The following is a 14,002-nucleotide window of genomic DNA, read 5'->3' on the forward strand; positions in this document are numbered from 1 at the left end:
CCCAGATTTGCTCCGAGTTACTGCACAATGGTACCTCCTATACTGAGCCAACAGATACAGCCGAAGACTTGCCGACAGATTCAGTGCCAACTTTACCCCTCTCCTCGCCCCCAAAGGCCCTATCACAATACCAGAAGAAAGCCTGGTACCCATCATTTCTGCAGCACAGGTAAAAGCTTCATTGTCCAAAGCCAAGAATACAGCATCCATGGGACCTGATAATATCCCTGACTTCCTGTGCCCTGTTCAGTCACAACTTTACCTCATGCTATGTCCCTAATGAATGGCGCATTGTTACAGTTATTCTGCTCCATAAAGGAGGAGCAACTACAGACCTTGGGAACTATTGCCACATTAGCCTGACTAGTCTGGTATGCAAATTTCTGGAGTGCATCATCATGGACCTGCTTAACAAAGATATAGGCAATCTTCAAACTCTTGACCCTACACAATTTGGCTTTGTCAAGAGGAGATCCTGCCTGCTGAACCTGGATGACTTCTTTGAGGCAGTCAACAAGGCTGTGGATGAGGGTAAGGCAGTGCATATAGCCTACCTCGACCTGGCCAAGGCCTTTGATACCATTACCTACTCAGGTATCACTGATAAACTCGCCAAACTAGGCATCAATTCTTACATCACTAGGTGGGTTGCAAATTGGCTCACAGACATGACCCACAGAGTGAAAGTTGTGGATTCCAAGTCAGACTGTCGACCAGTGATGAGTGGAGTTCCACAAGGCTTGGTCCTGGGGCCTCTCTTGCTTGGCATCTACTTCTCAGAAGTCCAGGTCAACACAGAAGGACTCTGGCTGACCAGGTTCACTGATGACTACAAACTAGGAGTCATTATCAACTCCCCAAGTGATGCAGACATCCTACAAAAGGGCCTCTCTGAGACCAATGACTGGTTTCAGAACCATGACCTGAAGCTTAATGCCAAAAAAATGCGTTATCATCCCCTTTGTAAAAAACTTAGTTTCCATGAATTATCACATTGATGGGAGCCCACTGAACACTGAAGGGGCCATAAGAGATCTGGGCACCCAGGTCGACAGCTACCTCACCTTTGACTACCACATTGCCACTATGGTCAGAATGTCCTTCTACGTGGCACATCTTATAACCAAAGGTTTTACATCCAGGAAGAAAGAGGTCATCATCCCTCTCTACTCATCCCTCATTAGACCAGTCATCAAATATAATGCCCCATCTGGCATGTACCTGACCAGACACCTACAACAGCTGGAGAGGCCACAAAAGTATCTAAAAAAAAAGGATCCTAGGCCTTAAACACATGTCCTACATGGACAGACTCAAGAAACTTCAGCTGTTCTCAGTTCCTTATCGTCTACTTAAAGGTGATCTCTGCTTGACTTACAAAGCCATGTCCCACCCAGCCCTACCTGAAATGCTACACTTAAAGAAATCCCAATCCCCCGCGCCACACACTCCAGAGATCACAACCTCATTACCACAATTAACAGAACATGCTGGAGAGACAGGTTCATCTCCCAGAGACTGCCCATACTCTGGAATAAGCTTCCCATTCATGTCAAACAGAGTACCTCGCTGGCCCTCTTCAAGAGAAATCTCAACGAGTGGATGGGTAACAGAAAGATCACCCCAGGGATCATTCCAGTTGTCCTACTGGATAGAGGCACTGTGAACTAACATTGGGTGGCAGGGACATTTTTTGGGCTAGGCTTGTAAAGGCTCCAGGGCCTTTAGCCTAGTACACACCTATGAACCTATCTTGTGGAGAGACTTAAGTGTGCACATGATGTGGCGGATTCTGGCATCTGACAGAAACTGATTGTGATCTTCTTCTTGTGGAGCCTGGTGAGGTGGGGCATCAGTGTGTCTCACAACTGAGTTGACAATGACTAGTATATTTGGTTTAATGTTTATGGGCTGTAGGAGTTTATTGTTATGTCTTATACGCTGTGTTTGTGAAACACTGGTGTGTTATCTGCTGTCTGTGATGGGTTTGGTGTTGTGCGTGGAATATTTGTGAGTGTATTTTGGAGGTCTCTGCTGTTTAGGTAAGTTTTTATTGAAGACCTCTGTATAGGTGAGTATGTACTGTGCTTGGCTATGTGATGTGGGTGGTGTGGTGCTTGTGCTGGCAATTTCCTCTTTGTCAAGTACTGACTGAGGCACAAGAGAGCATGGATTCTAGGTTACTGATACAGATGCATTTCTCACAAGTAGAAGAATTATGTGCTAGGAGAAGAGGGTTGTCAGTGAACACGAGGCAGTTGCTACACTGTCTTAGGATGCCCATGTCGACCAGGCTGGCAGGAGAAACTGATGGGAAGTGTCCAACCATAGTGCTCTGAAACTTGGATGGACTTGGGAAGAGAGAGTTTTGATAAGGGTTTGTCCACAAGAGTGTAGACCACAAAAGCCTTCTGAAATGTAAAACAACTGGCCTGAAGGCCAAGTGCTAAAACCAAAACTAAGAGGGTTAGAATAACAGACATATTTAATCAGGCCACTAACAAGCAGTAATAAATACAGCAGAATAAAACCACTTCAACACTTAAGAGCAAGCAGGAAGAACACAATTACAGGAAAAGCAGCTGAATAAAGTGTAAAAAATGTTTTTGTTTTCTTTTATGGTGAGGGAAGGAACAGAAAATAATTCAAGATTAAGAAACTAAGGGGGTTGGCCTTCCCAAATACTCTCTCTGTACACAGTAGAATGAGGTGATGAGATGGGACCGGGAGGAGAGTTCAGAATCAAAGAGGCTAGTCCTACCCACATGATCACCTGTATTCAGTACGGTAAGCAAATGAGGTGGACTGTGAGGAGTGTCCAAAATCAAATTTACAGTAGGGGCGGGCAATTCCAAAGCTACCAAATTTAAGAATATACCAACACTAGGGTGGCAGGGTGGGAAAAGCAAAATGCAGACAACAAAAAAAGCAATCTCAAGCAAATCAATAAATGCAGCACAGTTTTGTTAACTAAAACAAAATGCAGATGCCGAGAAAAGCAATCACACACAAATCAATAAATGCAGCACAGTTTTGTTAGCTAAAACAAAATGCAAATACTGTGAAAAGCAATCTCAAGCAAATCAATAAATGCGGCACAGTTTTGTTGACTATCACTTATAACAGAGTAAGTGCAAAGATATATACTTAAAAGCTTAGAATACTCCCTGCTATTTTATGAATATAATACTCTATATGATTTTTGTTGCTCTCCTTAAGAGTCTGCATCCAAAATTCCAGTCTCTCCTTATTTCTTGAGCTTCCCCCCTGTTTCATCATCATTCCTTTCCACTTTGAATTACACACTGTGAGAAAGCTGTTGAGAAGGATTTGTAAACACAATTTGGCTAAAAAGAAAAAAGACACTAGTAATTCTTTAGCCAAACACTCACTAATGCTCACTAATTAAAAAAAATCCAGGTTTTCATAGTAGATGCTGTCAGTATGGAAGAATTTGCAAGTAGTTACAGTGTCCTACTTGAATGTTGTAAATCCTGGTGGCAAATAAGACTGCAGGCAGATAAGTTTCCTGGTCTTAATGAAACAGTAAACATTAAATGTTTTCTGATGGCACAAAGACTTTAAATGTTAAATACTGTTGTTCCTAGTAGCCATCATTTTCTTATTTACAGAAATATGTTTTCATTTTAGAAAAATTATATTAGAAGTTCTGGCAGCAACACTATACCATTTCAGACAGAGAGTAACATTTCTGATTGGTTAGTTTTTGGTTATATTTCTTGAACATGTTTTAAAATACACTGTAACTTTAAAAAGAAAAGAGGGAACAGAGACAATTATTTTATTGGTTAAGGATGATCATGTGATTTATTTGATACTTCTTTTAAACTTGGATTGTGTACTTGGTTTTAACTCTGATGAAGTTCTATTGAAAATAAAAGGAGCAAAAGTGTTTAGTAGTTAAGACTTATGTTTGGGATTCCTTCCATTCTTGCCTCTGTAGGATTGCTCAAAGTTCACTTGTTTTTAATTCTGCTCCACTTTTTGTTGTTCAACATGAATACTACTATCATGTCAACACCCTGGCTCTTTGGGTTTATGCATATTCTGTTCCTGTCTTCTGATTTTAATGAATTTATTGCCATATTTTGAACCCTTTAGACATTTTTTGTTTATTTCTTCTGACTTCATAGCTATTGAAGTCACTCACAGCTTGTGAGGTTTTGGACTGTGTATGTGTACTGTGTATTGATAACTGTCAGTTACAAAAGACATTATCATTTTTTTTGTTTCTTATAAGTGTTTGCAGCCTCGGAGTAAAAGTCAGTGAAAGTAACTGATTACTGTTTTTGGTCGGTGAAGGTAACTGACAGTTACAAATGGCACTTTTGAAAATTAAACACAATGATGAGAATCCCCTACAAATATGTACTGGAAAGCCAAACTTTGTGTTTTTTGCAGTGAGGGTAAGGCACCCCATAACCCCTAATGAGGAGGGGCATGTCCTCCAATACCCCAGACTTATATACACCAATTTCACAATTGCACCAATTCAAACAAGGGGGGAATTTACCCCCAAAAACGGCTTCACTACTGGCACATGTTGCCGACAATGTTTTTCTATGGAGCCAATTGAATCTTCGGGCAACTGAACCCGGGACACCTGACATTCAAGTTCTGAAACTTCATCTACCAGTAAGGTATCATCAATGGACATTATTGTTCTTGTTTTTTCTTTTAATTACTTGTGATCTGTAGGAATAAAATTAATGAAAGTAACATATAGATACCACTACAAAGGGCATTAGCATATTTGTTAGACATGTTAAGCCCTTATCCACATGGACCTTATTTAGAGTCAGTCTTGGAGCACTGTTTGATTAAGCTACTCAGGGTAACACAACAGGCAAATGAAGGCTGAGGGAGTCAATTACTGGACTACAGGAAGCAGCTTGCTAATAACTCAAAGCCTTAACTGCCAGATGTTACAGGCTTTGGTCAGTGAAAGTGAATAACAAGTACAAACAGCTGTCTCTCAAATGCTTTGACATCATCTATGATTTTTTTTGTTTTTTGGATAACAAATCTGAATATTCACTTACAGACTGTAGTTAGGTTGTGATTTTGGGTGCAAATTTAACAGAACAGCTGTAAAGTGAATATGTAAGTGTCAGGCCACAATTCCCAGTATTGCTTTCCCTTTATCTTTTTTATGTATTGACATTTCAAATCCTGGAAAAAAATTAATTTTCAGGGGAAAACAGTGGTTTTAGTTCTTGTGTTATAAAATGATATTATAATTATAAAATGATAACATGTTTATGATTTCAGGTAATAAATATTCACGCCTATGAAAAGTCTTGATATCCTTTGGCCAGTGATATTGCACATTTTGTTTTTTTTTGTATAGAACTTTTTTCCAGCCTCAGATTGGGCTTTTGACACCCCTATAATCCAAAGAACATACTTGAATCCTAGTACTTTTGAAAGCTACTGCCTTTGTCTAACCTTCCATTTATTCAGAAAGTCATTTATCTGCCAGCTGAGTCCTGCCTTACAGAGGCTGTTCCTATGTGATAGTGATCTGAGTCCCCTAATGGGTAGACACAGTGGTACTATTTGGTGCTGGTCCTTCTGGAACTCTCAGCTGCATTTCATAAAACTGGCATGCTATTTTGATCACCCTCATGGCTGCCTTGATGGGAATCCATTCAACTTAGAATGAGGTCAAGTACAAACAAACATCTACCTCTGTAGATATAACAAGATTCGGGAAATATTTCTTAAGAAAGAAATCTAGTCACAAAAAAAATCCTTGGTTTGTTCTTAAACCATTGCTAACAGTCCAAGAACTACACTAAGAAAGGAATACAAGTGGTATCACAGGGTTCAAAAAGCAGACTGAGATACAACCACAAATGGCACCGATGTCAAAACTGGGCTGTAGGCAGGGTCAGCCATAAAACTAACTCCTTACACTCAGTGCAAAATACGGGGAGACCGTTGCAAGTCATACGCAAATGAACTCAAAACATTTGAAACTCATTAAGGCTAAAGAAGGTTTTGTCCGAAGAAAACCAGATATGAAAAAAATACTCTGCTAGAAAAATCACCAGTAAAGCCCAAATCAGACTGAAATAAGATTACGACTAATGTTGGAGGTCAGAAGAACTTTTGCACATTTAAGTACTTAATAGTTACATGAACATATACACCAAATCTCACGACTGGAAAATGAATTTCTGACCAGAGCAGTTGTTCAGACACTTTGCACACATCTGGTAAAACTCTTAAAAAGTTTATAGTTTAATTCTGAACTATGATGTCAATGCTTCCAAATAATCTGATCAAGGTTAATAAACACATACCAAGAAAAATGTGTCAGTCAGTAAAATAGAGACATGTCCAAAAGGACAAAAATGGATAAAGTGAAATAACAAAACACAGAACTACTAGCCTTAAAATCATGGATTAATAGGTCAGAAGAGACTGGGAGGCTAAGGATGCTGAAAAAGCATAGGATTCTAGCAGTACACTGGCAAGCTAACAATAATAAAAAAAAAAAAAAACACCTATATAATCAGTATCATAGGACAGCCAGGAGATGCAACAAAAGGGATCCGGAGAGGGGTCCTTTCATGCACAGAACTGAGAGAAGGGGAAGATTTAGATGGCCTGGAAAAGGTTTTGGTGCCAAGTTGCTTGAGTCTGCAAGCTTAGAATCCTAGAGGATGAGGAAGATGGGTAGGTTCTATCACATATATATCTCATGCATTGACTCATATTCTGACATAACCAATTGTTCCACAAACACAGATAATAATGGTCTCTCTACGTTTTCACTACACGTACTGGGTAAGCACTCTAGAGGATCAGTAGCTAATGATCCAGCAGAAAAATAAAAAGATCCTGTAGATTTTGGAAATGATGTTATGAACAGGCTTGCACTGACCCACTAAGGAAATTATTAGACCATCCATTTACCTGTTTTGTCTGCGATACCACATTTCATATTCAAAAACCATAGATGAATTATTCAGTACCCTTTGGTCTACCTGGAAGCTGAAGTATTCAGATAGGTACATTTAGTAGACCCCTAGTAGTTTACATTTGCAGAATGCAAACCTGAGAGAAGGTTATCATTGCACCTGCAGTAACTAGAACAACAATCATCACGTTAGTATTTTATGACAACACCACAATTAAGAAAAATCAAAAATGAAATTCAGGTTTATTATTTGACTAAAATATTAAAATATTGAAGTCATTCATGTCAAGCAAACCAGGTGATCAGGGGGTGACTATAGCAGTCAGATATCTAGTAATGCTCTGGGTGATGTGCAAAAATCCCAGAAAACACTGCAAAATTAAAGGAATTTATTATATATATTACGTTAGTCCATTTTGCTTTTCCTGCCACGTATCATGCAACAAAATGAATCTGCCGTACATAACATCAAACACAAGGAAGGCATGGACTACGAAGAGGTGCTTAAAAAGAAATAGTTAAGGGAGTTCAAAACTCTAGTTCATGATTAGTGTTGCTTATATTCTGCTGGATCTTCTATATCATACAAAAATAAGCTACAGGCAAAAATGATAGAATTATGAAAATTTAATATACTTTCCAACCCACTTGGGGATCTTCTAAAGAGGCCAGATTGAGTTAAGAAACACATTGGATCCAGAATATACCAAATGATAAAGGGGAGAAAAATAATTATTAGAAAGAAATATAATAAAAGGATAACTTAAATGATATCCAAAAAGGGTAGAAAATACTGTTTAAAGAAAATACCAAAGACTGAATAAAAAAAAAAAATAATAAAATAAGATAGAAAAGAAAGATTTGAATCTAATCAATTCTCAGTAAAAGCTTCTGAGAGGTTATATATTAGCAAAACTGAAAGAATTCACAGAAAGATTACTTGTGGAGTCAAAAGATGAACTAAAGCCAGAAAATAGGAAGACTATTGAGGAAGACTAAATTGGATTACTTAAGATGTGTTGGAACTGAGGTAATAAGCCCCTACCCCTATTTTTTGCAATAACTTTTGATGACTTTTCTTGGTTCAAATGGTTTGTATATTTGGGGAGCACTCACCTATGATTAAGGTTGATGTTTGAGTTATACCTAAAACAAGAGAAAAAATTATGGTTATCAATGGTTTATAGTTTTATAGGTAAGTACTAGGCTAACTACCCTTAATGGCAGTTTAAGCCTAACCAATTTCCCTTGCAAAGGTGAGAACCAAACCCTGTACCTTATGACTCTGAGGCAAAAACCTTAACCGTTAGAACAATCTCCAAGTGCTATGAAGTCCAATAATTTTTGATATATATGAAAGTAACATTTATAGATTTCTTAAAAATACTTACCTAGGGGAATGTAGAATTCCATATACAGCTGATCTACAAAATGAAGAAGAAAGAAATAAGTTTGTTATAAACTTTAGTTATACCTCCTGATTGCAATAGATGCTTATTGAATGAACTGTTTTTAACTACCATAAAATAGGGAGTGAGTCACTGTTTTTATTGCAAATCTCATTGAACCCCCTATATGGGAGAGATCCCCACAATCCCCTGCTTATACATGCCAACTGCAAGGTTGCACAACAACAAGGAAAGATGCAGCCTCAAAGATCGCTGAGAGTAGTTTTTAATTATCTTTTTTTTTGACAAAATGGATTTCAGTGTATAGTTATTCAGTTACTCCGTACAACACTGAACAAACATGCAGCAAAATAGTTAAATGTCTCAAATGTAACTGGCCATTGAAAAGCACTGCAAAAAATCATCTGGTTAGAGTTAAGGCACATATTAACTCTGAATTCATTAAAAATTATGCACAATTTATTTTTAACCCAAATAAATATTATTCAGTATCCACAATTATTAATAAATACAATCTCACCAGAAATTTCAGGTCACAAACACAAAATCTTGTAGAAGTAGTCAAATCTAAATATCTCTATGGTGATTTCTTTTTTCTGTACATGTAGTTAAGATATGGAACTCTGTATGTCCAGACATGAGAAATAAACCAAACTATAGCAGAATTCTTCAGAACATAAAATACCAAATATTTGGCATACAGTTGGTTTGCTCATGCACCTGACTCCCTCCTACTAATCCTTTTCCTCTAGAATTTCAAATAATTTCACAGTTGTTTCACCTTCAGTTTTGGTAGTCCTCCATTTCCTGTTTTCTTCATAACACTCTTTATAACTCTCCTTACTTCCTAACTCCAACATTACTGTTATATTAACTACTACTGTTTCCAGCCTCATACCATACCTATACCATCTCCCTTCACACTAACACCTCACTTGCTTATCTCCTATCTTTTCTCTATCTTTACTACCCATTTTATACGACTCTCATCTGTTAATATATGTACAATGACCTTCTAGGGTTCCTCACTACCATGTCTTTCTTTTTAAACAAGAAACATCTTTTGTTAAATTACCACGTATGACATAGACAATCTTACATTTATATAAATGAAAACAGACCATAGCGACACAATCTCAATTGCAAATATTATACATTACAAACTGTGCTGAAACAACTATAGGTGCAAACATTATACACCACTTTTAATATATCCAGTCATTTTCAATCATTACATAGCTCATTCAAATCCTGCCTTCTTTTAAACCTTGTGCCTCCTCTGCATGTACTGATCCCACATTTCCCATTTTTTTCCTATGTAATTTGCTCCTACCTTTTTCTAAATATCCCAGTTCCAGTTGTTTTATCTCTGTTACTTTCTTCGCTACTTCTAGTAAAGTTGGTTTATACTTTGATTTCCATTTTCTAGTAATTGATTTTTGGCACCCATCATAATTAGACTCAGCAAGGCCTTATTATGTCTAGTCAAGTCTGATTCTGTATCATAGCTCAAAAAAGTAATTTCTCTAGTTACTCCAACTTGCTCATCAAGCATCTCTAACAGAGCAATCTGCAGGGAATCTTTAAAGTCTGCCAGCGCATTACACTCCCAGAAAATATGCTCCCAGTTACCTCTTTCTTTCCCATCACACCTACAACATTTGCTATCTACCTGAGGAAAAATTCTTTGGAGTCTACTTGGAGTATAAAAATATCTATGCAAACACTTCCAAGTAAAGATCCTAAATTGTCTAGATTTTGTTGCATATTTGGGATACATACATATATTTCCCATTGTTTCTTTGTGAATTGCTTATCAAGTCTCTCTTCCCAATTCTTTCTAGCCTCCTCTGATTAATTCTTATAGTTATCATACAATATTATATGCTCTAGTAATTATTCCTTTCTTATGGCAACTTCTGTTCTAGATTCTACTAAAAACTCTACCAGCGCTGGTCTTTCATTTAGGACACCCCCTATTTCTTTCCCTTTGCCTATACTCTGATATCATTCCTTGATAGGGAAGGTAATCTGTAACCTGCAGTCCAAGTAAGTTCCTGGCATCTTCCCATTCTATTACCATTCCCTCTCTAGTTATCTGCTCCCAAAACCTGGGTTCCTTTGTCAGTTTTCTCCAATATATTCCAGCCCCTCTTGCCTACTATCTGTATCTCTAATTGCAGTCGTCCCTATTGGCAGAATCTCCTTTCGCCATTCCCATGTGTGCTTAGTTGTTAGAATACTTTTTGCTACTTCATGAATTTAATATTCTGTATGATTTTTGTTGTTCTCCTTAAAGGTCTGCATTCCAAATACCAGTCTCTCTTGTTTCTTGAACTTCCAACCCATTTCATCATTATTTCTTTCCATTAAATTATAGTTTTCTGCTTGTGCTATGTATAGGAGCCTTAACTATGTTGCTCTTTAAGCCATGAAGTTTTATCTCAAAGGCTTTGCTGTTAAACTTGCTCTTATATCACTTGTGAGTTCCTTTCACTTTTTATTCTTGGACTGTTTTGTTTGGAACTCTATACTGGGTGTTCACTAGTTTTTTTTATATTTTTTTTTTGCAGCTCTTTATTAATTGCTATCTACAACTTTTCTTCTGGTTGATTAAAGTATCCCTGACCTGCATAAAAGACTAAAGGGACTAAAAACATTTTGACTGCTTGTATCTTACTATCGATATCCATATAACAGAGCTTCAATTTTCTCAGTTTTTGTATTATCTTTTGTTTTGTCTCTTTCCGGGTTCCCTATGTTAGACCAACAGCTCTGAAGATTGAGACTCAAAACACCGACATCAGAAGAACGAAACCTCAAAAACACGAAAGTTCACATGCCCGACACACCACAATCCTGATACTTAACAAAACAAAAAGTTCACTGTTACATACAACACAAGCACACCAACAACCTAAAAACCTACACTACACCTTACACAAAACTATCTATGCACTAACCTTAACCCAAACCCTAACCCTAAGGTCCATAAATATCGCACACTCACCTTACCCGCTCCCTAACCCTAAGGTCCGTAACTATCGCACACTCACCTTATCTGCTCCCTAACCCTAAGGTCCCTAACTATCGCACACTCACCTTACCCACATCCTAACCCTAAGTCCCTCACTATTGCACACTTACCTTACCCGCTCCCTAACCATAAGGTCCCTAACTATCACACACTAACCTTACCTGCACCCTAACCCTAAGTCCTTCACTATCGCACACTTACTGGGTCGCCCTCACAAGTTACCCCTGTCGGTGTTTTTGCTGTCGGGATTACGACTTGTCAGTCATTTGCTTCGTCGTTCTTCTGGCATTGGTGTTTTGCGTGTTGATCTTCCATGCTGTTGGTCTAATGTAGGGAACCCCTCTTCCCACATATCCTTAGCTGCCACACCAGTATCAATTTAATCCATACTACTAAATACTTCATTTTATCATGTCTCCATAAGTATGGATATTGTTGAACCAGTTTGTATGTAGGTACATAATTTACCTTTATTGCTTTTGTTTTAGCTTCATTAATTTTGTATCCTGAAAAGGTTTGAAACTGTCTCAGTAAGTTCCACAGCACTGTAATGTCCCTTTCTGGTTTTATCAAGTATAAAATAATGTCATCTGCAAATAGAGGGAGCTTTTCTTGACTACCATACCAATTATATCCTTGAATTTCTGAATCCCTTATTTTCTTAGATAATGGTTCTAAATATAGTGCAACTAACAAAGGGGAGAGATGACTCCCCTGCCTGGTTCTTCTGCTCAAGCAGAGATTACCAGAGAGGACCTCACCCACTTTAATTTTCACATCCAATCTCTCATATACGCTCCTAATCAACTTGATAATTTTATCAGGCAATGCAAATGCTTCCATTGCTCAGCTCTTAAATTCCCAGCTTACTCTGTCAAATGCTTTCTTTGCATCAAGACTCACCAACAACAGTGTATTTTCTTACATTCTCTTCCCTCTGGATAATCACTGTTCTGTTAATGTTGTCAAATGTTTACTTCCCCTCCACAAAGACACATTCATCCATATCTATGAATTTTGGCATCACTTTTGTGATTATTTTAACCATTATAGACATAAACACTTTATAGTTATGATTTAGTATTGAAATGGGCATGTACGAAGCTGGAGCTGATGGATCTTTGCCTTCTTTAGGTATTACAGCTACTACCACTTTCTTCTAGGATGTTGTTACTTCTCTGTTAAACAAAACCTTTATCAGATCTTTATCAGTTTTTTCCCTCCTAGCTTCCAAGTTTCCACAGGAAGTACTATCTATTCCTGGGGACTTTCTTGTAGATTGGTTATACATCATCACTTTTATCTCATCTCCTCCTATCCTAACTGTTAGTAATTGAGCTTCCTCTACCTCTGACCTTACCATATTTAACTCTTCCGTAACCATTTCCATTTGTACCTTTTCTTGATTTCTATATTTTCTGATTTATACATACTTTCATAGAATTTCAGAAATACTGCTAATACTTCTACAGTATCACTTGTTACCTTCCTTGTTATAGGCTCCCTAAGCTTGGTGACAGCCCTTTCTACTTTCTGTTGCCTAAATCATTGTGCTAAAAGTTTTTGTGTTCTAGAGTTATTATCAAAAAGCAGTTGCTTAACAGCAGTCTTTCTAAACTCCTGTATATTATCTAGGTAATCCCCTATTTTCTGTTTAGCATTCTGCAGCTGTTCCTCTTCTTATTCTGTGAAATTCCCCCTATTTTGCAATACTTTAACATTTGTCAGCCCTTCTAAATAATTCTTGTTACTTCTTAACCATACCTCCTGTTATTTTATTTCCACCCTGTTTTAAATTCTACTTTAATTTTATCTCACTCCCTAGCTATATTTTCAGAAGAAATATCTATCTTCTCTAATAGCTCATGAATAATTTCCACTATCCATTCCTTAAATTCCTCTGTGGGAAGTGACAGTGTTTCATTTTTATTTCACTACCCTGTGTTCTTATTTTAATTATTATTGGTGTATGATCTGAAATAGTTATTGGGTACATAACAAGACCTTCAATTAAATGCACATGTTCCTGTGAAATGTAAGTTCTGTTTAGCATAGCCCAGTTTTGAATTTTGGGGAAGAATATGTAAATTCACTCTGAACTCCTAGTACTGAATTCCCATCTTCCATGGCAAATATGTCCATAAATTTCTTTAAAAATCTACCCTCCTTTGTCATATTTCCCTTCTGGACCCCACCAGACAGATCTTCACTGTTGCAAATCAAATTCCCGTCCCTACCAATAAGTAATATTCTTTGCTGAAAACTGATTATTTCTCCCAGAATTTCCTTAAGCTCAATTATTGCAGTTTTTGGTGGAACATAAATACATATCAGTGTAATCCTCCTCCCTTGCTAGTAGCCCCTTAGTACTATAAATCTACCATTATTGTCTTTTTTATCCACTTCTATTACTACTGGAGCTCCTCTTGCAATTAATATAAGTAATTCTTTCTTCATTTGCCCCAGGTATTCCGCTGACTAACCATCCCAGAAACCTTTCTTTAATAAATTCACATGTTCAGTTCTTTCCAAGTGTGTCTTGTGTAGCATAGGTATTTGCACTCTACATTTTTAATATCGTTTATTACTCTTTCTTTTTTGTATTTA

The 14,002-nt window shown here is 37.4% G+C and overlaps 1 protein-coding gene across 1 annotated transcript in view; it reads right to left on the reverse strand.

Moving 5' to 3' along the window:
* The window catches only part of LOC122814298, an 89,674-nt gene that overhangs the window by 44,824 nt on the left and 30,848 nt on the right, over positions 1-14,002 (reverse strand). Inside the window, exons 7-8 of the mRNA XM_044086886.1 lie at positions 8,341-8,373; positions 8,066-8,095 (exon numbers count right to left, since the gene is read on the reverse strand). Of these exons, the coding sequence (XP_043942821.1) occupies positions 8,066-8,095; positions 8,341-8,373 (63 nt within the window). The remainder of the gene's footprint in view (positions 1-8,065; positions 8,096-8,340; positions 8,374-14,002) is intronic.

Source organism: Protopterus annectens, chromosome 10.part0 (assembly GCF_019279795.1).
Source record: "Protopterus annectens isolate FY-2018-M chromosome 10.part0, PAN1.0, whole genome shotgun sequence".
Taxonomy (NCBI): Eukaryota; Metazoa; Chordata; order Ceratodontiformes; family Protopteridae; genus Protopterus; species Protopterus annectens.